Source organism: Cricetulus griseus, chromosome 2 (genome assembly GCF_003668045.3).
Source record: "Cricetulus griseus strain 17A/GY chromosome 2, alternate assembly CriGri-PICRH-1.0, whole genome shotgun sequence".
Taxonomy (NCBI): Eukaryota; Metazoa; Chordata; class Mammalia; order Rodentia; family Cricetidae; genus Cricetulus; species Cricetulus griseus.
Window position 1 is genome coordinate 374,196,666 of NC_048595.1, and position 23,773 is coordinate 374,220,438.

At 44.7% G+C, this 23,773-nt stretch overlaps 2 protein-coding genes across 3 annotated transcripts in view; both read right to left on the reverse strand.

Moving 5' to 3' along the window:
• LOC100754299 (zinc finger protein 250) overlaps positions 1 to 22,925 on the reverse strand; it is a 28,382-nt gene extending 5,457 nt beyond the window's left edge. The window contains exons 1-4 of one of the 2 annotated variants that reach the window (XM_027404245.2): positions 22,791 to 22,925; positions 2,250 to 2,342; positions 1,916 to 2,042; positions 1,554 to 1,661 (exon numbers count right to left, since the gene is read on the reverse strand). In XM_027404245.2, coding sequence (XP_027260046.1) covers positions 1,554 to 1,661; positions 1,916 to 2,042; positions 2,250 to 2,291 — 277 coding nt within the window. In that variant the 5' untranslated portion in view covers positions 2,292 to 2,342; positions 22,791 to 22,925. Of the gene's footprint in view, positions 1 to 1,553; positions 1,662 to 1,915; positions 2,043 to 2,249; positions 2,343 to 12,531; positions 12,818 to 22,790 lie in introns of those variants that run through there. The other variant, XM_027404246.2, reaches the window with a different exon arrangement.
• On the reverse strand, positions 17,839 to 22,819 carry Znf16 (zinc finger protein 16). The gene has a single exon (XM_027404244.2). The coding sequence runs from the start codon at positions 22,735 to 22,737 to the stop codon at positions 21,118 to 21,120; it is 1,620 nt and encodes a 539-aa protein (XP_027260045.1). The 5' UTR covers positions 22,738 to 22,819; the 3' UTR covers positions 17,839 to 21,117.
• Positions 22,926 to 23,773: the final 848 nt, after the last annotated feature.

Genomic DNA, 23,773 nt, shown 5'->3' on the forward strand with positions numbered 1-23,773 from the left:
AGAGATTCTTCATCTAATGCAACTGTAAACACAGACTTCCAGGTTGGACCTAGCCACATCATACCATCTTCGCTGTTTATAATTTTTCCCAAGTAATGCTAGCTGGCCTTGCCTCTTTCCTTCTGTGCTGATATTGTTCCTGCCAACATGGTGAACATTCCTAAGACCTGCCCGACACTCTGCAAGAAATTTGGTAAGCACCAGCCCCACAAGGTGACACAGTACAAGGACAAGGGTTCTTTGTAGGCCCAGGGAAAGCACATTATAACAGGAAACAGAGTGGCTATGGTGGGCAGACGAAGACTACTTTATGAAACACAGGCTAAAACTACAAAGAAGACCATGTTGAGCCCAACTGCAGATCTAAGAGGATGCTGACTGTAAGAGAGGCAAGAGTGTCAACTGAGAGGCGATAAGAGGAGAAAGGTTCTAAGGTGATTTTGTTATGAGGAAAATAAAATCATGAGCTTTTATTAAATTTTTTTTATTTACTTTATGTGTATGAGTGTTCTCTTCCTGCATGTAAGTCTATGCACCTCTTGTGTGCCTGGTGCTTGTGGAAGCCAGTAGGGGGTATAAGATCCACTGAAACTGGAGTTACAGGTGCTTGTGAGCCACCGTGTAGGTGCAGGGAATTGAACTCGGGTCCTCTGGAAGAGCAGCAAGTGCTCTTAACCACTAAGCCATTTCTCCAGACCCCCCCCTCAAGTAACTTTATGATGCTATTATAAATGTTATAGTTTTAATATTTATACCTTTGTTTATTACTGATAACATACAAATGATTGTTTTGTTTTGTTTTCCAGACAAGGTTTCTCTGTATTGCTTTGGAGCCTGTCCTGGAACTCACTCTGTAGACTGGGCTGGCCTCGAACTCACAGAGATTCGCCTGCCTCTGCCTCTGCCTCTGCTGGGATTAAAGGCATGCACCACTATCACCCGGCTCAAATGATTTTTATTATCCAACAATATAGCTAAAGTCTCTTATGAATACCAATCTCTTTTTCCAAGTTAAAAATCACATAAACTTCAATATTTTTCTCTCCCAATTCTGTTTTTTTTTTTTTTTAAACTTTGCTTTATATCATACAAGGGGCCTCAGTACAATATTTCCCAAGTCAGGGGACTGTGGACTCTTTCATAACTGAGCACAAACTTTCAGTCCTTCACCACTAGTATCAGGTTGAGAAATTTCCCTTCTATACTAAGAGCCTTGTTCTAAATCAACCAAGTAACCCTCAGAGCCTAAATATCCCAGTATTACTTGGGTAGCCAACTATGGTCTTTCAGAGCAGCGGCAAAATCCCTTGCCTTTCCACAGCTCAGCTAAACTCTGCTTTCTCCTTTGTCACACGGTTCACCATCCCATGTCTCTACTCTACATACACTTACTTCTATGGACTACTGCTTGGCCCAGGACCTCCTGGTCTGTGGACATTGTGTCGGGAGAAAAATGACAGAACCCTCCCCTGACCAATGAAAGCTTCTTCCATCAGTGACTCCATCTGAACTAGATGTCTTTAGTGAAAGTAAGAGCAGGTCTCCTTACTCACCTGAGTGGCCACTTCCCAGGCACTGCTCAGTTTCCTGCCCATCCAGGACCCATGGATCTTCTCCTCGCTCCAGCTGGGAGATCACAACAGGCTTGGATCCTGGGAGTCCTGCTCACGAGGGGGAAGTCTCTGGATTATAAACTATTTGCTAAAATACTCCCTTAATCCATGCTCAGTGCAGGCACAAGAAAAGGACAAGTCTTCCATCCTATTGGAGCTGAACACTTGGGAGGTGCCAAGCCTCAGGATCAGTTTGCCTCGAGTCTCCCTCTACCCAGCAGCTTCCTCCCCTGGGAACCCCCCCCACACACACGCAGTCCAGGGCACAAATTCACACAGATGGAGCCCTCAAGGAGTCTTACCCAGTGAGACTACATTGCCGTAGGTCTCCATCATCACATTTCTGTAGAGGCCCCGCTGAGCAGGGCCCAAGCGGGCCCACTCCTCCTGAGACAGCAGAACAGCCACGTCCTCGAAGGTCACCTTGACCTGGAACGACCGGGTTTTGAGTAACTCCACATCTGACAGGTGGTACAAGTGACTCCGGAGACTGGTGGCGGCCCCTTAGAGTCACAAGACCTCAGTAGGAAGAAGTGATAGAGTTCAGGAGATGCAGTGATATTTGGACTGCTTGGGCACAGATGGAACTAGAGGAGCTTTAGCTAAGCCACTGAATAAGCTTTTGGGACCACTCACCTGAGGTCCTGCTGGCAGTGGCATAAGTCCAGCTGCTGCCATCTTGGTTTCTTGGGTCTGTGAGGACAAGAGGAATCAGAGGATTCTGTGGGGCTGAGAAAGGAGAGCAAACACATGAGAGTCCAGTTCTACAGACCCTGACATCCCTGGGGGGGGGGGTCCCCTGTCAGATAAAATCAGTGAAAAGCATGCTGAAGTGAAAGATCCAAGGATTTGCTGTGGTCCTGCTTTGTCCTGTCTCCCCATGCTCACACTGGTATTCTCTAAGGCAGAATCCTGAGCAAACATATGGTTCCTGGGCTGGTCCCATCTAGTAGGCTTTGTCAAGCAAAGTCCCACTTGAAAAATAATAAGAGGAGCCAGAGGCTGTTATATCTTTGTGGGTTCGAGGCCAGGCTGGTCTACATTGTTGTAGAATATTATTTTAACTATGTAAAGATTTATTTATGTTGAGGAATATCACTTTAACTATGTGAAGGTGTGTTCCATTTGTTTCTTCTGCATTTGTTTAATTACGTAAAGATGTGTTGCATTTGTTTCACCTTGCTTGTCCAAGGCACCTGATTGATCTAATAAAGAACTGAATGGTCAATAGCTAGGCAGAGAAAGGATAGGTGGGGCTGGTGGGCAGAGAAAATAAGGAGGAGAAATCTAGGCAAAGGAGAAGAGAATGAGGGAGAAAGTAATGTCTTCAGTGAAAGTAAGAGCAGGTCTTAGTTTCTGGTTCCAGTCATATCCTGAAACCAGGATATGACTGGAACCAGAAACTAGGCAGCTGCCTGCCAGCCAGCCAGCCAGCAATAGCAACATCTAGAGAGTAAGACATACAGAAAGAAAGAAAGGTAAAAAGCCCCGAGGCAAAATGTAGATAAAGAGAAACAGGTTAAGTTATAAGAGCTAGCAAGGCTGAGCATTCATAACTAGTAATAAATCTCTATGTCATAATTTGGGAGCTGGTTGGTGGCTCAAGAGAAAGCCTGCTACAGCAGGGCTTCACATTCACATCCCCCCACTTTTTTTTTTTCTTTGAGATAAGTAGGACTAGCCAGGCGTTGGTGGCGCACGCCTTTAATCCCAGCACTCGGGAGGCAGAGGCAGGTGGATCTCTGTGAGTTCGAGGCCAGCCTGGTCTCCAGAGCGAGTGCCAGGATAGGCTCCAAAGCTAAACAGAGAAACCCTACTTTTGCACAGGACCCAGGTTTGTGCTCAACTCTAGTTCTAGGGGATCAGATGCTTTCTTCTGCCCTCTATGGGCTGTTACACATGGTACAGATGCGCTCATATAAGAACATACAGATACGCCAGGCAGTGGTGGCGCATGCCTTTAGTCACAGCACTAGGGAGGCAGAGGCAGTCAGGCAGAGTTCAAGACCAGACTGGTCTACAAGAGCTAGTTCCAGGATAGCCTCCAAAGCCACAGAGAAACCCTGTCTCAGCTCCTCCCCCCCCCAAAAAAAACAAGAAGACCATACACATACACATGAAAATAAATAATATCTTTTTTTAAAAGATTTTTTATTTATTAGTATGCAACATTCTGCTTCCATGAATATCTGCACACCAGAAGAAGGCAGCAGATCTCATAATGGATAGTTGTGAGCCACCATGTGGTTGCTGGGAATTGAACTCAGGACCTCTGGAAGAGCAGTCAGTGCTCTTAACCTCTGAGCCATCTCTCCAGCCCAATAAATAATTTCTTAAAAATGATAAGGATTTCTAAGCATCTACCCATTGTTTCCCAAGGGCTTAAAGATCCAATCCTTCACTCCCTAGACCACTGGGGTCCCATGGTTGGCTGATCATATCTATGTGGGGAGCCTTTGAAGGCTCTTCTTGCTGGCTGGCTCACCTTGGCTCTGGCCTATGGTCTTGCTTGTTCACAAGGACAGTAGTTCTGCAGGGCCCTACACGTTCTATACTCAAAGCATTCATATGGCTCATATGGGACCTGTAGGCATTAAGCCACACTGTCTCCCAAGAAGTACCCCCTCCAAAGTGGGAAGTGGATCAGCTACTTGAGACCCACACTTCTGTGAAAAACCCCAGGCTCAGGAGCTTAGTCTTAGATATCTTCTGGTGATCTGATGAAACAAAGTCTTAACCTATACATTGGCAACACAAGTCTGAGCCGTGGTTACCGTGGGTGAACAGAGTCTAGAGTAACAGAGGGTCTGAGACTTGAAAGATGTCTCAAATGAGAAGAGGACACTTGGTGGTGGGTAGGTGCTGGAGACACACCAGGATAAACGGATGTTTAAGACAACTAAATGGCTGGGGAAAGATGGGGTCTGAGAGATCTCCTGTAGCAGATGGGCTCAGCCTTTGACGTGTAGGGGGTATCTACAACAGCGAGACAGAGCCAAGCCTGCAGCAAATAGCAGATGGTACCAAGAAGAATAAGGAACAAGATTACAATATATCCTTCCAGGTATCTGGCTCTCTGATAGTGAAATGGAAGCTAAGCATGGCTCCTCTCACCTGTAACTCAAGCTATTCAAGAAAGGTGAAGGTAGAAGGATCCTCAGTAAAAGACCAGGTTAAGCTACATAGAGAGGGCTTGTCATTGTCTCCTGCAGGCAGCAGACACACTGCCAGTCTATTGGGTACTGCTCTCCCTCAGCGAGGCCTTCTCAGAGTGCCTCCCTCCATCACTAACCTCTTCATTTGCTTGGGTGATATTTCCATCCTCACCCACCTGAGGAATTGACCTTCACTGAATGAACAGCACTGGCTCCCTGAAAGCCTGACAAAGTGACTGTTATTTGGCCTATAGTCCTGACAACACCTGGGTGGGTATCAAATGATGAAAACACAGAGAAGCTGTATTCAGACCTTGTGACAGGTCCCCAGGCTCTTAGGATTGACCTGGAAACTGGCTGTTGCAACTTCTGTGACCTTCAGGAACTAACAGGCCCTAACTCATTGGCTCATACTTTCTTCACCCCAAAGGGAGGCCTCTGTTCTCTCTATCTCCTAAAAATACCCTGCTGCTGCACCAGCAGACCAACAGGGAGGCCCAGAAGAACCAACAGTTGTAGAACACTTGCAGAATAAATGGGTAAAATTAAAGTGACAGTGACAATCACACTTCAAACCCTTCGGTACAACAAACCAAGAGCCAACACCCTCTGTTTGCAGGGATGGGGTCATGGCGTTTTTCACTTGCTTTCCGAAGAAGGCTATCCAACATGAAAGCAAATCAGGTAGGCCTTTAGACAGTGAATGACCTACAGAGACCAAATCAGGTGTGGACACAGATTCAAGGACAGTGCCACAGCAAATGTCAACATGACTATTCCACATGCAAGTCACACATCTGCCAGAGAAAGATTTATGCTGTGCTAGGCCACCAGACAGTGCACATGAATGCAGACAACAGACTAAGATGCTCCTATTTTCTAAACCATGACTCAAAGCCCTAGAAGGGTGTGCATATCAACTTGTTTGCCTTTCCCTGGGTTGATGGCAATAAGGCTTTACCTGTAAGTCTGGGTTCAAGGTAACACATTCCACTGAGGGTCTCACAGAGATGGCATGAAGAAGAGAGCACTCTGCACAGGCCTAGCACAGATTTGCTACTGCTGGACAAGGTGTTATTACTCAAGCTGATTAGATTCACATACTGGGAAAACTGCAGGACACTAGGCTCTCTCTCTCTCTCTCTCTCTCTCTCTCTCTCTCTCTCTCTCTCTCTCTCTCTCTCTGTGTGTGTGTGTGTGTGTGTGTGTGTGTGTGTCTGTGTGTGTGTGTGTCTGTGACAAGAAGAGGAAAAGAACAGACTGCCAGCTGGCATAGGCCTTAGAACACGTCAAAATCCAAAGGTGACATCACATCTCTAGCTAGGAATGCCCTCTGCATACTGTCCAGTAAAAAGAACCTCTGTGGAATAATCCTTTTGCACACTGTGAAGATTTGTGGCTGTGATTGGTTTAATAAAGAAACTGACTGGTCAATGGCTGAACAGGATAAGGCTAGGCGGGAAAGCCAAACTAAGGATGCCAGGAAGAAGGGCAGTGTCAGAGTCATTGCCAGCAGATGCAGGGAGAAACAAGATAAGTATACTGTACTGAGAAAAGGTACCAAACCATGTGACAGAGCATAGATAAGAAATATGGGCTAATTTAAAATGTAAGAGTTAACTAGTAACAAGCCTGAGCTATTGACTGAGCATTTGTAATTAATATAAGCCTCAGTCTGTTTATTTGGGAGCTGCTGGCCAGACAGAAACTTCCACCTACAAAGAACACCACAAAATATGGTTATAGTGTGCTAAATTTGAACAAAATGAACTTCAAAAGTAGCACCATCTATTTTTAAATTTTCCCTTACTTCCACTTCAGAAGACAAAAATCTGGTCTCCTTTGCAAAAACAGATAAAGACTGTGGCCTCAACCTACAGCTTTCATGCTTATAAAGCAAGAATGCAGAGTTATCTGGGATACTAGAAACTAGTTTTTAATTAGCTTCCCATTCTCTCCAAGATCCTGAGGTCTACAAAACTCCCTGCTTTGTTCTGTAAGACACAGGAATTCAGACAGAAAAGAGAATAATATGGACATTTTTAAAAAAGATTTATTTATTTATTATGTATACAGTGTTCTGTCTGAATGTATGCCTGCAGACCAGAGACCTCACTAGATCTCACTACAGATAGTTGTGAGCCATCATGTGGTTGTTGGGAATTGAACTCAGAACCTCTGGAAGAACAGCCAGTGCTCTTAAAGGCTGAACCATCTCTCCAGCGATATGGATATTTTTCTAAAATTCAAAGAATAGCTCAAAACAAACCCTGTAAAGGTGCTGGGACTAGGACAGAGATGGAATCACTACCATAGAATTTGGAAATGGTAGCCAGGTGGTGCACGCCTTTAGTTCCAGCACTCGGGAGGCAGAGGCAGGAAGATCTCTGTGAGTTCGAGACCAGTCTGGTTTATAAAGAGCTAGTTCCGGGACAGCCTCCAAAGCCAGAGAGAGACCCTGCCTCAAAAAAAACCCAAAAAGCAAAAACAAAAAGGTGTCTGAGGATCCGAGTTGTGGCCATGCCACTATTAACACTCTGGCAAACATAAACAGCACTATTGGGTGTTAACAGTACTCACCCTGACTGAGTAAAGACCCCACAAAGCCATCAGTCAAAAAGATGTCAGCATGAAGCAATCTTTTTTTTTTTAAACCATTCCAAAGGAATAACACAAAAGAGAAATAAGAGGTCAATGATCTCAGAAGCAAAAATCACTTAATGAAAATTGGTACAAGCCATAATATATTGAGATACATTTTGCCAAGTATGTTTGAGGGGAACTGCTCTCATCATGCATGAAGAATTTAGAATTTAGGTTTATCTTTTTTTGTTTGTTTGTTATTGTTTTTGGAGACAGGGTAGTCCTCGCTCTTCTGGAAATTGCTCTGTAGACCAGGCTGGTCTTGAACTCAGAAATCCATCTGCCTCTGCCTCCCGAGTGCTGGGATTAAAGGCATGTGCCACCAACGCCTGGCAAAACCCCTTATTCAACTTTTATAAAACCGCTTTCTTTTCAAATTCATAATAGGCTTTCTAGGGCAGAAGCAGCTTCTGCATAAAAAGCTACCTGTGAGTACAAAAACACAATACTTGCAATTTTCCCTAAGTAAATGATTATACAGATCTATCTATCTATCTATCTATCTATCTATCTATCTATCTATCTATGTATCTATCTATCTATAGCTTTCCTACACACCAAGTGACACTTGGTCCAAGACATGAAAGAACAGACACCACAACTCACAGTAATGCTAATTTGTACACTTTATTGACAACATCAATCAACATTTTTGTGGAGGATTATAGGGGTACAGGGTCTCAGAACTAAATGCTTTCATATTCATTTGGAAGACTCAACAAACACAGGGACATCTCAGAGGCACTAGGAAAGGAGTGTCACCAAGCCACAGGGCCAAACAAGTTAATAAGAGTTACATGGGCCCAGGCAAGAATGGACAGCTTAGATACAGCCAGGTGTGTTGGCACACACCTGTGATCCTAGCCCTTGGAAAGCTGAGCTGGGCAGACTGCTAACATGAGGCTACCTAGTGAGTTAGTTCTATATGTTCTCTATATAAGCTGTTATATATGCTACATAGCACAACTGTCTCAAACAAAACAAAACACAGGAAATAGGGTAGGTAGGGGAAGAATAAACAGCTCAGAAACAGAAACAGCAGAGAACAGTTTGGAGGAGAGACTCAAATTTCTGGAAAAAAGGATGATTAACTAATAAGTGTTTTGGTAAAAATTAAAATTAAATTTTCATACACTCTTCAACAAACTATCACAAATTGGGCGAAGACAAGAGATTTAAAAAAAATTTAAAAGAAAACACATCAAACTGTAATGGAGGTGGAGACCTGTAATCCCAGCACTGAGGAGGCTGAGGCAGGGGGATGTGAAGAGTTCTGGGCCAGCTGGGGCTACACAGGGATCGTGTCTCAAATGAAAACCAAACAAACACTGTGAGGGAAAGTCGAGTGAGAGAACAGGAACATTTTCAGTAAAAGCCTGAACCAGAAAACATCCTCAAACCTGAAAGCCACGGCTCCATTCTGCCAAAGGATGGAACAATAGCCAAATGACATTACCTGCAATTCTATCCCAGATTGTCCTTATTTGCACAGTGAGAAATTACAATGTGACTCATTCTAACCAGCCAGGACCATCACTGACCAATCTAGCTGTTCACAGTCTGCCAGTATATTCCAGCAGTTCCTTTCCTGCCATGCTTACCCGTGCTTTGCAGTGTGTTGTGGAATATTGTTTTCAGATGTGTTACATTTGTTTATGCTGTAGAATAGTTGTTTAATGATGTAAAAATGTGTTGCTTTTGTTTATGTTGCATTTGTTTAACTCTGTGAAGCTGTGATTTTTTGCCTGTCTGAAACACCTTATGGTCTAATAAAGAGCTAAATGGCCAATAGTGAGGCAGGAGAAAGGATGGGGGGTGGGGGGAGGGGCAAGCAGAGAGAATAAACCGGAGGAGAAATGTGGGAAGAAGGGAAGGAACAAACAGAACAAGAAGAGGAGGACTTCAGGGGCCTGCCACCCAGAGTAAGAGTGAAAGTAAGATAAAGAAAGGTAAAAGCCCAGAGGCAAAGGGGGTGGTCATAATTTAAGTTAAAAGCTGGCTAGCTGGGCGTTGGTGGCGCATGCCTTTAATCCCAGAACTTAAGAGGCAGAGGCAGATGGATCTCTGTGAGTTTGAGGCCAGGAGACCAGCCTGGTCTACAAGAGCTAGTTCCAGGAAAGCCTCCAAAGTCACAGAGAAACCCTGTCTCGAACCCCCCTCCCCCCCCCCAAAAAAAAAACTGGGCAGAAACAAGGCAGCTAAGGCCCAGCGTTTATAATTAAGAATAAGCCTCCATGTGTGATTCATTTGGGAGTTGGGTGGCAGGTCCCCCAAAGAACAAAAGAGCCAAAGAGCTAAGAGTAAATAACAACGGACTATAACAGTGTGTTAAACAAACTTGTTTTTGTTCTAAAGATTGAGTTTATTTTACCAAACAAAAGCTCATCCACACACCAAGTCAAACCAGAATTAATCAACTAGCAAGAAACCTTATGCACATCAAAATCACCCCCAAAGACTCAAAAGAGGGATTGAGGAGATGGCTACTCTTCAAATCCCAGCACCCACATGGAGGCTCACAACCATCTGTAACTCCAGTTCTAGGGGACCTGATGCCCTCTTCTGCCCTCCTCAGGCACTATACACATGCATTCAGACAAAACACCCATACACACAAAATAAAATAAATCTAACAACAACCCTCTCCAAATAGCCCGAAACATAGGGAAGAATTTAATATATGACACAGGTGCATTTTCAAGTAAACCGAAAGATAAATTATTTGATATAGTGGACACTGTTAGCAATGGTTATGATTTAGGGGGAAAATTGAAGCTATATTCTAACTTCACCCCCTATCTAAGTAAATTCCACATAGAAACAATGTTTTACAATTACCAGACAAGGGACTGAAGAGGTGGCTCAGTGGTTAAAAGCACTGGCTGCTCTTCCAGAAGATCTGGGTCAATTCCCAGCATCCACATGGCAGCTCACAACTGTCTGTATCTCCAATTCCAGGAGATCAACACCCTCACACAGACATACATGCAGACAAAACACCAATGCACATAAAAATAAATACATTATTTTAAAAAGAGTACCGGAGAAAACCAGATTATCTAAAAAATAATCTTGAAATAAGGAAGCCCTTTAAAACATAGCAAAAAGCCAAAATACTTTAATGGAAATTATTTGCCCATAAAACAAAAACAACATCTGGTTGTTGGTGGTGCACGCCTTTAAATCCAGCACTAGGGAGGCAGAGGCAGAGGCAGGAGGATCCCAGAGAGTTCAAGGCCAACCTGGTCTACAGATCGAATTCCAGACAGGCTCCTAAGATACACAGAGAAACCCTGTCTCGAAACAAAAACAAACAAAAAACAAAACAGAACACCTGCTGGTTAATCTGAATGGGAATACAAACAGCTAAAAGACAAATGCAGAGGTTTTTCCCTCACCAGTAATAATTGGGAATGGAAATGGAAACATCTTTATGTCAAGAATGCCCCAGGAACTGACTGGCTCCACATATGGTGGCAAGGTGGCTTCCTAGTAACCACATTCTGCTTCTCTGTGTCCCCCACAAGAAAATTCCCAGTGTGCAAAGTGACAGAACTGATGTCCACACAGCTTTAAAGAAACGCCTATCTAGCAGGTGGTAGAGCACAGTGGAGCTTTCCTTTCCTTTTATTTATTTATATTATGTATGAGTGCTCTGTATGCAGGCCTGCAGGCCAGAAGAGGGCACCAGATCTCATTACAGATGGTTTGTGAGCCACCACGTGGTATTGAACTCAGGTCCTCTGGAAGAGCAACCAGTGCTCTTAACCTCCGAGCCATCTCTCCAGCCCCGGAGCTTTCCTTTTCTATTAATAATAAAAAAGTGCGGACATGCACCAGCAGTAGTACCTGCTTCCAATTATTTTAGGAAGACACACAGGAAACCGCTTCCGCTGTCATCGCGCATTCACTGACAGGGCACTGCAGACATTTAAAAGAATTCTTCTGGGCTGGGGAGACAGCTCAGTGCGCTCTACATCCAATGTCCTCTGGCCTTAGAGAATTCTTCACCTTCCACATACAAGGGAATTATTGTCTATATTTTCCCTCTGTGTGTACCCACACACCGGCAAGCACTTGGAGGGAGGCCAGAGGACAACCTTGGGTGTCATTCAACAGAAGCCTTTCCCCTTCTGGGGGGCAACAGGGTCTCTTATTAGGCTGGAACTCATGTAAGTTAGTGAGCTCCAGGGATCTGCTGTCTCCTCCAGGGAGCTAGGGATAACAGCATTCGTTTTTTAAAAAGTGAATTCTGGTGATCCGGATTCAGGTGTTCAACTGAACCATCCTCGCCCTTTCTGTTAACCATATCACTTTCTGAGAAAATTTAAATGCGGGAACCAGAAAGATGGCTTCTTGGTTAAGAACACATGTTATTTTTCCAGAGGACCCATATTCGATTCCCAGCACCTACGTGGCTGCTCACAGCCAGTTCCAGGAGACCCGGTGCCCTCTTCTAGCTTCCAGCTTCCGTTGGCACCAGGCATGCGCGTACTATACAGATACACATAAATACACATAAAATAAAAATTAAACAAGGAAATGCCGCGTTAGAGAAGTTGTCACCCATTAAAAGGGGCTTTTGCAAAGTAACAATAAGAGAGCATCAGCAGAGAAGCTGGGTTATGTGGAACAGGGCACCTTCACTTTGACAGGAAACAGCTTCAATTGTGGAGGATGCTGCAAGGGTCTGTGCGCGACCGCCAAGACCGTGCAAGCGACTTAAAACCCTGTATGGTGGCCCTGACGGTAGTCCGGGTTATGGTGAAGGACCTTAAGAACCCAGGACTTCCAGGGCAGTCTGGGACGCGGTTATTTTACCAAACAAAACCTCATCCACATCCCAGGCTATAAAGCAAATTAATTAGCCACTAAGAAACCTTCTGCACTTCAGAACCGTCCATCCCGACCCAGGCTAGCGGGAGCGACCGTGAGGGTCCAGGGGAGAGGGGGCCTGGAGGGTGCGAGGGTCCGAGGGACCGGGACGGAGGGTGCGGCCTGGGGTCAGCATGCAGGCGGCAGCCATCCATCGGGGGAGGGGCTGGCGCACGTGAGGAGGACGCGGAGCTTGGGTGCGGATGGAGGAGAGGGTCCCGCGCATCCGACAGAACGCCACTCACCATCGGCCGCAACCCTTCGCCCTGCGGCGGCTGCCTCAGCTCCCTAAAACAAAGGGGCCGTCCCGCCGGGTCTGCGCAGTCGTCAATCCCAGGGGGCCCCGCCCCTGTCTCCACCCCCTAGCCCTGGACCCGACGCGGGAGGCTCGGATCGTCCCCGCCTCGCCTCTGGCTTTTCTTGGTCCAGGACCCCTGGCCTGCGCCGCGGGGCCACTGAGAGCCTAAGCCTCCACGCCGCCTAGAGAGACCGCGCCTGCTCTTTGAGGCGGCGGCGGCGGCGGAAGCGGGAGCCCAGTCCCTCCAAAGAGGAGAGCCGCCCCGCCTCGCCCCCTCCCTGCGGCCCCTCTGCTCGAGGGGGCTTCGGTCACTTCCGCCAAGCTCCTGCTTGCCTTCTAGCGATTTCCCTGGCGGTCAGGCAGCCAGGACAGCTCGCTCCGGAACCCACTAGGCTAACACGGGCTGCTTGGGTTTATGGTCCAGTAATATGTTCAAGTGCTTAAGGAACCGCCAGCCTTTGTCATGTTTCTTCATCGGCACATCCTTAAACTCAGCAGTGTACGACTGTTCCAATTGCTGCTTGTATTTGCCCACACTTGGTATAAGCAGTCTTTGAAAAATGAGTTATTCTAGGGCTAGCGAGGTGCAGCAGTCAGTGCTGCACACGCCTGAGGATCTGAGTTTGATCGCTATTACCCATGTAAAAATGGCTGGGTGTGATAGTGCTTGTAATCCCAACACAGGGAAACCTGAGACAAGACAGATTCCCCAGGCCTCTGGCCAGCCAGACTAGTCTAACTGGCAAGAGTCAAGTTCTGGTGAGTCTTTTCAAAAAACAAAACCCATCAAGGTGGATGGCGCCTAAAATGGACCTCTAGCCTCCATATGCACACACACTCTCTGCTGAAAATTTAACCCAGGGACTCTTGTATGTTAAACATATGGTCTCCCAGGGAGTAGCACTGGGTCCCACCCCTCTATTTCTTTAATTGTGTTAGTTACTTGTCTTCTGTTGTGACAGAATACCTAACAAAAGCCACTTAGGAAGGGTCTATTACTATTTTCAACTGGTTATTAGATGTGGGTTTTTGTTGTTGTTTTGTGGCTTTACAGACAGGGTTTCTCTGTGTAACAGTTGGCTGTCCTAGAACTTACTTGAACTCTCTGAGATCCACCACCACACACATTGTGTTCTTTTGTTCTTTAAAGAACGGTGGTTTGGGGCTGGAGATGGGATTACTGTCTGGAAATGGAGATAAGGAACAAGAATCTTGTGGACCAGGTTGGAATTTGTGTGATGGAGCAGCCATTGAATTTTTTTTTAAAGATTTTATTTATTAATTATGTCTTCTGCTTGCATGCTAGCAGAGGGCACCAGGTCTCATTCAAGGTGGTTGTGAGCCACCATGTGGTTGCTGGGAACTGAACTCAGGACCTCTGGAAGAAGAGTCAGTGCTCTTAACCGCTGAGCCATCTCTCCAGCCCCAGCCATTGAATTTTTAAGTGTGTTTCACTCTATTTTAAAATGTTTTTTGCACACTTGAGTGCACTATCTGTGGATGAGGGCATGGAATCTCCTGCAGATGTAATTATAGGTGGTTTTAAGCTGCCAGAAGTGGGTGCTGAGAGTCAAATTTTGGTCCTCTGCGAGAGTAGTATATACTTTTTACATTTTATGTGCACTTGTGCTTTGTCATGAGTATTGGGTCCTCAGGAACAGGAGTTACAGACAGTTGTGAGCTGCCATGTGGTTGCTGGGAATTGAACCCAGGTCCTCTGGAAGAGCAGTCAGTGCTTTTAACTGCTGAGCCATCTTTCCAGCCCCAAGAGTAATGTATACTCTTAATTGCTGAGCTGTCTCTTCAGCCCCAGGGGCAGCCAGTTTTAAATCAGGACAATAAGCTGAAGGGAACATTCAGAGAAGTTGATGTCCATGAATGATGATGCAGAAGGGAAGGTGTGGGGACCCTGGAGATATTTTTGAGGATATGAACACATTTATTATTGCTATAGTTGAGCTCTCTGGAGTCAGACATGTCTCTACACAGGTCCAAAATTGCTCAAAAGAAAAAAGAAGTGGTGTGATGGCTCATCTTTTCAGCTTCATGGGTGTAGAGTCACCTTGGAAACCAAATGGCATGTTTATAAGGGAGTGTCTGCATAGGTTCATTGAGGTGGGCAGACCTGCCCTAAAGGTGGGCAGTCCCATTCCATGAGTCAGAATTCTTGACTGATTGAAGAGGAGTGAACTGAGTACCAGCATGCATCACCCTCTTCCCTTGACCACAGATGCAATGTGACCAGCTACCTCAAACTTACACCATGCACCTGCCCACCATGATGGACTGTACTCGACCTTCCAGTCACAGTAAACACCTTCTTTACATTTCTTTTCTTTTTTTTTCCTGAGACAGGATTTCTCTGTGTAGTTTTGGAGGCTGTCTTGGAACTCAATCTGTAGACCAGGTGGGCTTCGAAACCACAGACATCCACCTGCCTCTGCCTACAAAGTGCTGGGATTAAAGGAGTGCTCCACTACCGCCTGGCTCTTTAGGTTTCTTTTCTCAGGTATTTGTCAAAGCAGTGACAGTTAACTAATGCACATGGCATCAGCACCACTGTTTCTAAGACTACACAGAGGTTTGGGCTTAATTCCTAAGGAAAAAGGAGAAGCACCCAGGCTTCTTTATCAGCTGATCTTTATGTAGATGCACAAAGAAGAGGTAGTCTGAGGCTAATGCCGTCTTCAGGGACGCTGGAGAGATGGCTCAGTGGTTAAGAGCACTGGCTGTTCTTCCAAAGGAACAGAGTTCAGATCCCAGCACTAACGTGTCAGCTCACAACCTCCTGTGACTCCAGTCCCAAGGGTTCTGACACCCTCTTCTGACCTCTGTGGGTATTGCATGCAAGTGGTATATACACATACATGCAGGCAAAATGCCCATACACATAAAATAGTAATGATAAAATAATAATTAATAAATAATAATAATAATAAATTAGAGTCTAGATGGAGAGATGGCTCAGCATTAAGAGCATGTGCATCTCTTCCAGAGGATCTGAGTTTGAGTCCTCGTACTCATGTCAGGCACTTCACAACTGCCTGTAACTTAACCTTCAATTCCAGGGGCATCCAACTTTTCTATCTGTGGGCATCTGTACTCATGTGCACATATCTGCGAGCGCGGGCACGCGCGCACACACACACACACACACACACACACACCGCTTGAGCCATAATCTTCATTAGAATTCACTGATATTCAACTGACCCATTCTATTTCACTTAACTGAATTTGAATTTGTGAAAAGTGTCCCAGATTACATATTCTGAGAAGTGAATATTGGGGCTGGGGAGATGGCTCAGTGGTTAAGAGAACTAGCTGCTCTTCCAGAGGACTCAGGTTTATTTCCAGCACCCACATTGTGGCTCACAACTGTCTGTAACTCAAATTCCAAGTGGTCTGACACCCACTTCTGGCCTCTGTGGGCACCAGACATGCATGTGGTACACACACATACATGAAGGCAAAACATATATATATATATATATGTGAGAGAAACGAATAGAATGCTTTGTTCACTATCAGTAGTGTTTGGAGTTCAGGACACGATGGGGATGCTTAATGTTGAAGCATCATTTGTAGTCTTGACACTGTGGTCCTGAGCCACTGTGCAGTAAGACATCCCTAGAGTTCTTCACAACCAAAGGGCAAGTCTTAGGAAGTATGCAGATAGGGATATTTGCAGGCTAAGGATTCCAGTACTAAGATGATGTCCTTGAGTTTGGCCAGATGTGATCACTTTTGTGTGTGGTTGACCAGAAATGTCCCACTCAAGGAGAGGAAAACAGCCACTTCTTGCTGAGCTGTGCTGTCCATTCAGTTCACTGAGCATCTCAAGGTGCTCTCTGGGCAGTCCGCAAGTACGGCAGGGCAGGGGGAGGGGGAGTCCTGCATTATTGTGCCATTAGCATAATTTGAACACAAGTCAGTTTTTCACTTGGATTTACATGGGAGCTAAACTGAATCCATAAAAAATTCAGAACTTTCAGCTTCCACATAGTGGGTCTATAATCAAACAGAAGAGTTGTTACTATTCATGTCTCCATTTTCCATTTAAAGAATTTTACGGTTTAAAATTCTGGAGTCTGGGCTGGAGAGATGGCTCAGAGGTTAAGAGCACTGGCTGCTCTTCCAGAGGTCATGAGTTCAATTCCCAGCAACCACATGGTGGCTCACAACCATCTATAATGAAATGTGGTGCCCTCTTCCCCCTTCTGACATGCAGGCAAATGTGCAAGTAGAACACTGTATACATAATAAATAAAATCTTTAAAAAAAAAATTCTGGGGTCTTCCCAGGCGGTGGTGGCACGTGCCTTTAATCCCAGCACTTGGGAGGCAGGGGCAGGCTGATCTCTGTAAGTTCGAGGCCAGCCTGGTCTACAAAGCGAGTTCCAGGACAGCACAGACTGTTACACAGAGAAACCCTGTCTCGAAAAACAAAGAAAACAATACAAAAAAGTGGAGGTCTCCTACCTAACACGGAAAAGGGAAGCAACTAACAGGGAACCCAATAGAAACAAACAAACCTAATTGTTACAAATTAACTACATAGCTACTATGAAAGTAGAAAAAGATCCATGCAAGTCACAAATACAGTATTTTCACAGTGTATCACTGTGGAATGCATTCCTTGGAGCAAAACAGCCACTATCTTCAGCAGAAGTGCTACAATATATAGGGGGAGGCAATTGAAAAGGGGTTCTATCTATGCAGTTGTAGGGAAGCTATCCTCTACGATGGATGAAGATTGATTGGTAGTGTGACTCCTATAGAGTCACCCATGCTCCTTCCAACAACCCTTCACCCATGCTCTATAAGTGAGCCCAGTAACTCACCACCTTGGATTAATTTTAGTGGAATCATAGTTTTGTTTGTCATTGGGCTTTTTTTTTTTCTTCTTTTTTTTTTCTTTTAAGCAGGATTTCACTGAATTAGCCTTGGCTGTCCTAGAACTCACTCTGTAGATGAGGCTGGACTCAAACTCAGAGATCCACCTGCCTCTGCCTTCTGAGTGCTGGGATTAAAGGCGTGCACCACCACCCAGATGTCATTGGGACTTTGTGGGGAGCAGGAAAGTGTTATTTCTCCCCAAGGGGAAAAATATTATCACAATTCTCAAACCAGTTGGAAGACCTGTAGACAAATACTGAACAACCAATTTTTTTTTTGTTTTTGTTTTTTAAATCAAAACAGGGATAATAGATCAGTAATTCTGAAGTTACATGCAAAGACTTAAGTCAATATACTGAAGATACTAAGAATGTATTTCTGTTAAAATGAGAATGCAGTTACAAATATAGAAAGAAGGAAAAAAGGGCTGGAGAAACGGATCATTGATTAAGAGCAATGGCTGCTCTTCTAGAGGTTCTGAGTTCAATTCTCAGCAACCACATGGTGGCTCATACCAACTGTAATGGGATCTGATTCACTCTTTTGGTGTGCATGAAGACAGATCACTCATATACATAAAATAAATAAATATTTAAAAAACTAATATAGAAAATAGGAAGAGTGGAGTGAGCTTTGGTGTTGGACTGTTGTCTTCTGATATACTGACTGGTAAGAGAGTTGCCATTTATGGGGCTGGAGAGATGGCTCAGAGGTTAAGAGCACTGCCTGCTCTTTCAGAGATTCTGAGTTCAATTCCCAGCAACCACATGGTGGCTCACAGCCATTTATAATGAGATCTGGTACCCTCTTCTGGCCTGAAGAGATACATGCAAGCAGAATACTGTATACATAATAAATAAACCTTTAAAAAAAAAAAAAAGATGGCATTCATGCACACTCATCTAATTCCTAGCTCTCCGATGAGTGGTCTGTTGTGAGATCCTAGAAACTTTCTAACAAGCACTTAGATCTTGCTTTCTAAAATACCTTGTTCACAACAGGGATGAGGAAGTCCAGGGGAAAAGGACTCACTGCACATGGGGAAAGGAGCATACAGGATGAACTTGGAATAGCTTGCCATGCCAGAAAGCAAAGGAAAGGCCAAAAGATAACAAGATATGTACAGGACTCTGAAGTAGTATGAAGAACAAGTTTCTACTGGTCAAATCTGGGACCATCTGAGTATCACAATACATAATGAGAATTACATACTCACTAAACAAATAGGAATTAATGAACCCATACTGAATAAACTGATAAATACATGGAGAAGGTGAAACTCTTTCTTTGGTAATAGAATTAGAAGAATCATGATGAGATACAAATAAGGTAGATATTGATGAGAAACATTGTCTATGGTAGTTAAAAAGGAAAATAATAACTTCACAGTGGAGAAACTTGGAAGTTAGACAAGCCTGAAGGGCATTATCTTAGTGAATGATATGGGAAAGAAAGACAGAAAGCAAGCAAGCAGGCTGAACCAGTAAGCAGCACTCCTCCATGGCCTCTGCATCACCTCCTACCTCCAGGTTTCTGCCATGTTTGAGTTCCTGCCCTCACTTCCTACAGTGATCGACTTCAATGATGGATGTGGAAGTAAAGCCAAATAAACCCGTTTCTTCCCAACTTGCTTTTGGTCATGGTGTTTCATCACAGCAAGAGTAACCCTAACAAGGACAGAGTCTCATCGTTCTCAGGCAAATACACCACATATTGATTAGATTTCTAGTCACAAAATATTTCAATTCCTTCCTGCAAGAACGTTGAGCCTCTCTTCAAAGCCTGACCTTGAGAGCCCCCTGTGATAACAAGGCATCCATTGTCTTATGGCAAAGCAGGCTAACTTTCTGAAAAGGTTCAGAAAGTGAAAACTTTAGCTTTTGTGGGGCATATGGTATCTATGACAACACTCAATTCTGTCATGCAAAAGCTGCTGGACATTTGTAAGCAAATGGGCATCGGTGTGTCCCGATAAAGAGGATGGATTTGGTCTGGTTGTGGGTGTGTCCTGTGACACTCTGTCTAGCTAGTAGCTGATACTTATGACCTCTCTGGGGACAGATATGTTTGTGCTTGAGCTTTCTCCCTGCTCAGAGCATAGAGGCACAATTTTCCTCTGGGAAACTGAAGAGGTTAGTGAGCTAGTATCCTGTGTGTGTGTGTGTGTGTGTGTGTGTGTGTGTGTGAGTACCAGAAAGTGTTGGGTCTCAGGCAGTCCAAATATCCAGAAACCATCCTATAGTCCAGTTTTCGAAGGGTTTCAGTATCAGATGTATGCAAGGGGGCACAATAAAGAACCTGCCAATGTGACAGCTCCATTATTAGGCGTAGGGATTTTATTGTGCGTAAGATACAAAATATTCAGAGACATCTGGAGGAGTTGAGAAATGAGAGAGAGAGAGCAGCCTGGACATGGCCAGTGTAGGGAAGTGGGAGAGCGGGAGAGAATGGTGGAGACAGGGAGGTAGCAAGAGAGAGAATAGAGCATAGGGAGGACAGGGAATAATGAGAATGCCAGGAGTCAGGAGAATTAGAGAGCTGGGCTTTGAAATGTCTCACAACTACTTGCTGAGTAGGGACTGAGGGACCCGGGAGGTGGCATGGGCTTTGATATGCAGCCACAGGTACATGCCAATTTCAAGACATATGTTCTTCCTGCCAGAGGTAAGGGAAATGACTCCTTGTAGCAGATGGGAAATGGTTTCACAAGTTCCTAAGGAATGTTAGCTTTTATCTAACCAGCAGAAGTTCTATAATCCAGTGTGAGCTCATTTCTGGACATCTGGTTGCCTAAGACTGAACAGAAAGTACTCCAAAATGATACTGAACACATGTGTGAAGAGATCAAGAAAGCTTTGAAGCCTGCAATGGTGGCAGGCGGATCTCTGAGTTTGAGGCCAATCTGGTCTACAAAGCAAGTTCCAGGACAGCCAGGACTGTTACACAGAGAAACTCTGTCTCGAAAAACAAAACAAAAGAAAAAAAGAAAGCTATGAAAAAAGTGGCTTCTGAGGTCCTGCTCCAAGACCAACAAAAGCTGGGGGATTGGGCTTGAGGCACAGCAGAGCAATAAGGATGAAGAAGCTAACCTGACTAAAGATATGAATAAAAACAGGACAACAGGAAGATCTGGTGTAAGATACAGGGCGGGAGGGAAAGGAAGCGGAGTAATATCTCCAGGGAAGATGGCAACTGGACTTGAAAAACCCTCATGTTGGTCTTATGTAAACAAAATATCATTAATAAACACTAAATCAGAGGTCACTCTCTATGACTAATTGCTAAATGAAAAAATTACTGAGGTTATTTTCAGCTAAAGGTCACACTACCTTTTTGTACCTTTTGATTACAATAACAAACTGTGAACATGAAACCTTTGTCATCTTTTCCTTCTAACCAACCTGAGTATGTTTCAAACCATCAAATCAACAAAATGCAAATAAGAGGTCACATGAGTCAGCAGCGACAGCAGAAGAGAGCCTCAAAGGTTGTTTAAAGGAGGGCTCTAGGCCTTGTGGCAGCTGGGTATAAACACAGTGAGCCTGGCTTCAAGTCTAGGAAGGGGAAGGCTGAGACAAGGGCCAGAAGAGTCTGAGAGGAACCGTGGCCCAGCTCTACTCTTCCCAGACTCCAGGCTACTCCTTTGTGTGAATTAACTGGTGCTTAACCAACTTTGACCGCTGGCTGAAAGCTTTCCCACAAGTAGAGCAGTCATAGGGCTTCACACCAGTGTGAGTCCTTTGGTGCTGGATGAGCACTGAGCGCTGATTAAAGGCTTTTCCACACTCACTGCACTGATAGGGCCTCTCTCCAGTGTGGATTATTTGATGTTGAATGAGATGTGAGCTCTGGCTGAAGCCCTTACCACATTCGACACATGTGTAGGGCTTCTCCCCAGTGTGAACTTTCTGGTGGTGGATAAGATTTGAACTTCGGTTGAAGGCTTTGCCACATTGGCCACATTCATGAGGTTTTAACCCATTGTGAATCCTCCGGTGCTGAATGAGCGTTGAACTCTGGCTGAAGGTTTTCCCACACTCAGTACATTCATAAGGTTTTTCTCCAGTGTGGACTCGATGGTGAAGGATGAGGTTGGAACTTCGACTGAAGGTCTTTCCACATTCGTGGCACTTATAGGGCTTGTCTCCAGTGTGCACACCTTGATGCTGGAGGAGGGCTGAACTGTGGCTGAAGGCCTTCCCACAGATACTGCACCTGTATGGCTTCTCTCCCGTGTGAATTATTTGGTGCTTCCTGAGCACAGAGCTGTAACTAAAGGCTTTCCCACACACACTGCACACATGAGGCTTCTCTCCAGTGTGAATTCTCCGATGCTGAAGAAGACTAGAACTCTGGCTAAATGCTTTCCCACAGTCATTGCACTGGTAAGGTTTCTCTCCAGTATGAACCCTGTGATGCTTAACGAGGTTTGAGATTCGACTGAACGACCTGCCACAATCATTACACTCATACGGTTTCTCTCCAGTATGAATCCTCTGATGCTTCTGGAGGTGTGCACTCTGACTAAAGGCTTTACCACAGTCATTGCACTCGAAAGGCTTCTCACCTGTGTGAACCCTGTGGTGTTTAATGAGGTTTGAATTCCGCCTGAAGGCTTTCCCACACCGGTTGCATATATATGGTTTTTCTTCAGAATGGATTCTTTGATGTTGGACGAGGTTTGAGCTCCGCCTAAAAGCCTTTCCACATTCACTGCATTCATAAGGCTTTTCAACCATGTGAGACTTCTGGTGTTTTTTAAGGCTTGAGTTATGGCTGAAGGCTTTCCCACATTCCTTACACACATAAGACTCATTGTCATGGTGAACCTGATCCCTTGCAAAGTCTTTATGCCCCTGAAAGACTTTCACACACTTGCCACGCTGGCAGGGTTTCACATTTTGGTAAGATTGCCAGTGTTTTTTAAGAACAGAGTTCTGGCTAATGGCTTTTCCGCATTCAGAACACATAAAAGACTTTTCTCCAACGTTGGCTCTCTGATGCTGAACAAGGTCAAGGTTTCCTCTGAATGTTGTCCCACACCCAGTACATATGAATGAGCTTTCAAGTGCAGGAAGCCCCTCCTGGCCAGTTAGGTCTGAACTGTGCTGAAAGTTCTCTGGAGAGCAGCATGGATGAGGCCTCTCTTCTGTAGAGATTCCCTGACACACTAATGGACTCGGGCTCAAACTGAAGTTTTTGTCAAAACCATTACAAATCAGACCTTTCTCCCCTAAGGGGCCCTTAAGGAACATGGTCACTAGTGTGACATTTCCCTCCCAGTAGAGGGGCTGTACCAGGCTCTCACCTTCAAAGACATTCCGGTTTCTTCCTACTATTTCATCACAGAGCCCTCCAAACTTTGAAGACCGAGAAACGTCACCAGCACAATTGTCTGGTATTACTGCCTGTGATTCCAAATGGTCAGAAATGTGCTCCTTGGGATAAAACTTCTCAGTACTGCCATCTGAAACAATAAATACTAAGTCAAAGGAGGGACTGTGGCTGGCACAGGAAAACACATCTACAGAACTAATGGCCTCACATATATGGAGAGAGCAACAGAGCAGGGAAGGCATGGAAGGACTAGGAGAGCTGCTAGGTGATAGGGCTACACTGGAGCTGAAGGCTCCCCTACTGGTCTCGCTGGGGAGTACTCCCCTAATTGCTGCACATACACAATAGCTCTGGACTTTCCTCACCCATCTCTACTGTCTCCTATATTTCTTGGCTATTTTTATATCTATCTATCTATCTATCTATCTATCTATCTATCTATCTAGGTTTTTAGAGACAGGGTTTCTCTGTGTAGTTTTGGAGCCTGTCCTCGAACTCACAGAGATCCACCTGCCTCCCGAGTGCTGGGATTAACTATGTGTGCCACCACCACCTGGCTGACTTGTTTCATTTTTATTTAATGATTTACTTGGGTGAAATTCACATATTAATCATTCTAGAGAAGACACTCCAGTGGCATTGAGTACATTCCATGTTGTGCAACCACCAACTAGCTAGTTTTCTCTTTTCTTCTCTCTCTTCCTCCCTCCCTCTCCCCCACATTTTTTTATATTCAACTATTTATTTTTTAATAAAGTGTCATTTTGATTTTTTCCTCTTTTGTGTGAATTTATTGGATGTTTACTTAATACTTACCATGGAATTATAACAAACATCCTAAAACAACTGATGCCAAAAACTCTTCTTTATATAGCTGTTATTCTTATAATTTGTTATCACAAATTCTATATTTCTATACTTGACTCAATAGGTTTATTAAGCTAGAGGTTTAGA

Bases quoted from the DNA above. Each gene is read 5' to 3' on its own strand.
- Znf16 (XM_027404244.2), bottom strand. From the start codon at position 22,737: ATGTTCCTTAAGGGCCCCTTAGGGGAGAAAGGTCTGATTTGTAATGGT.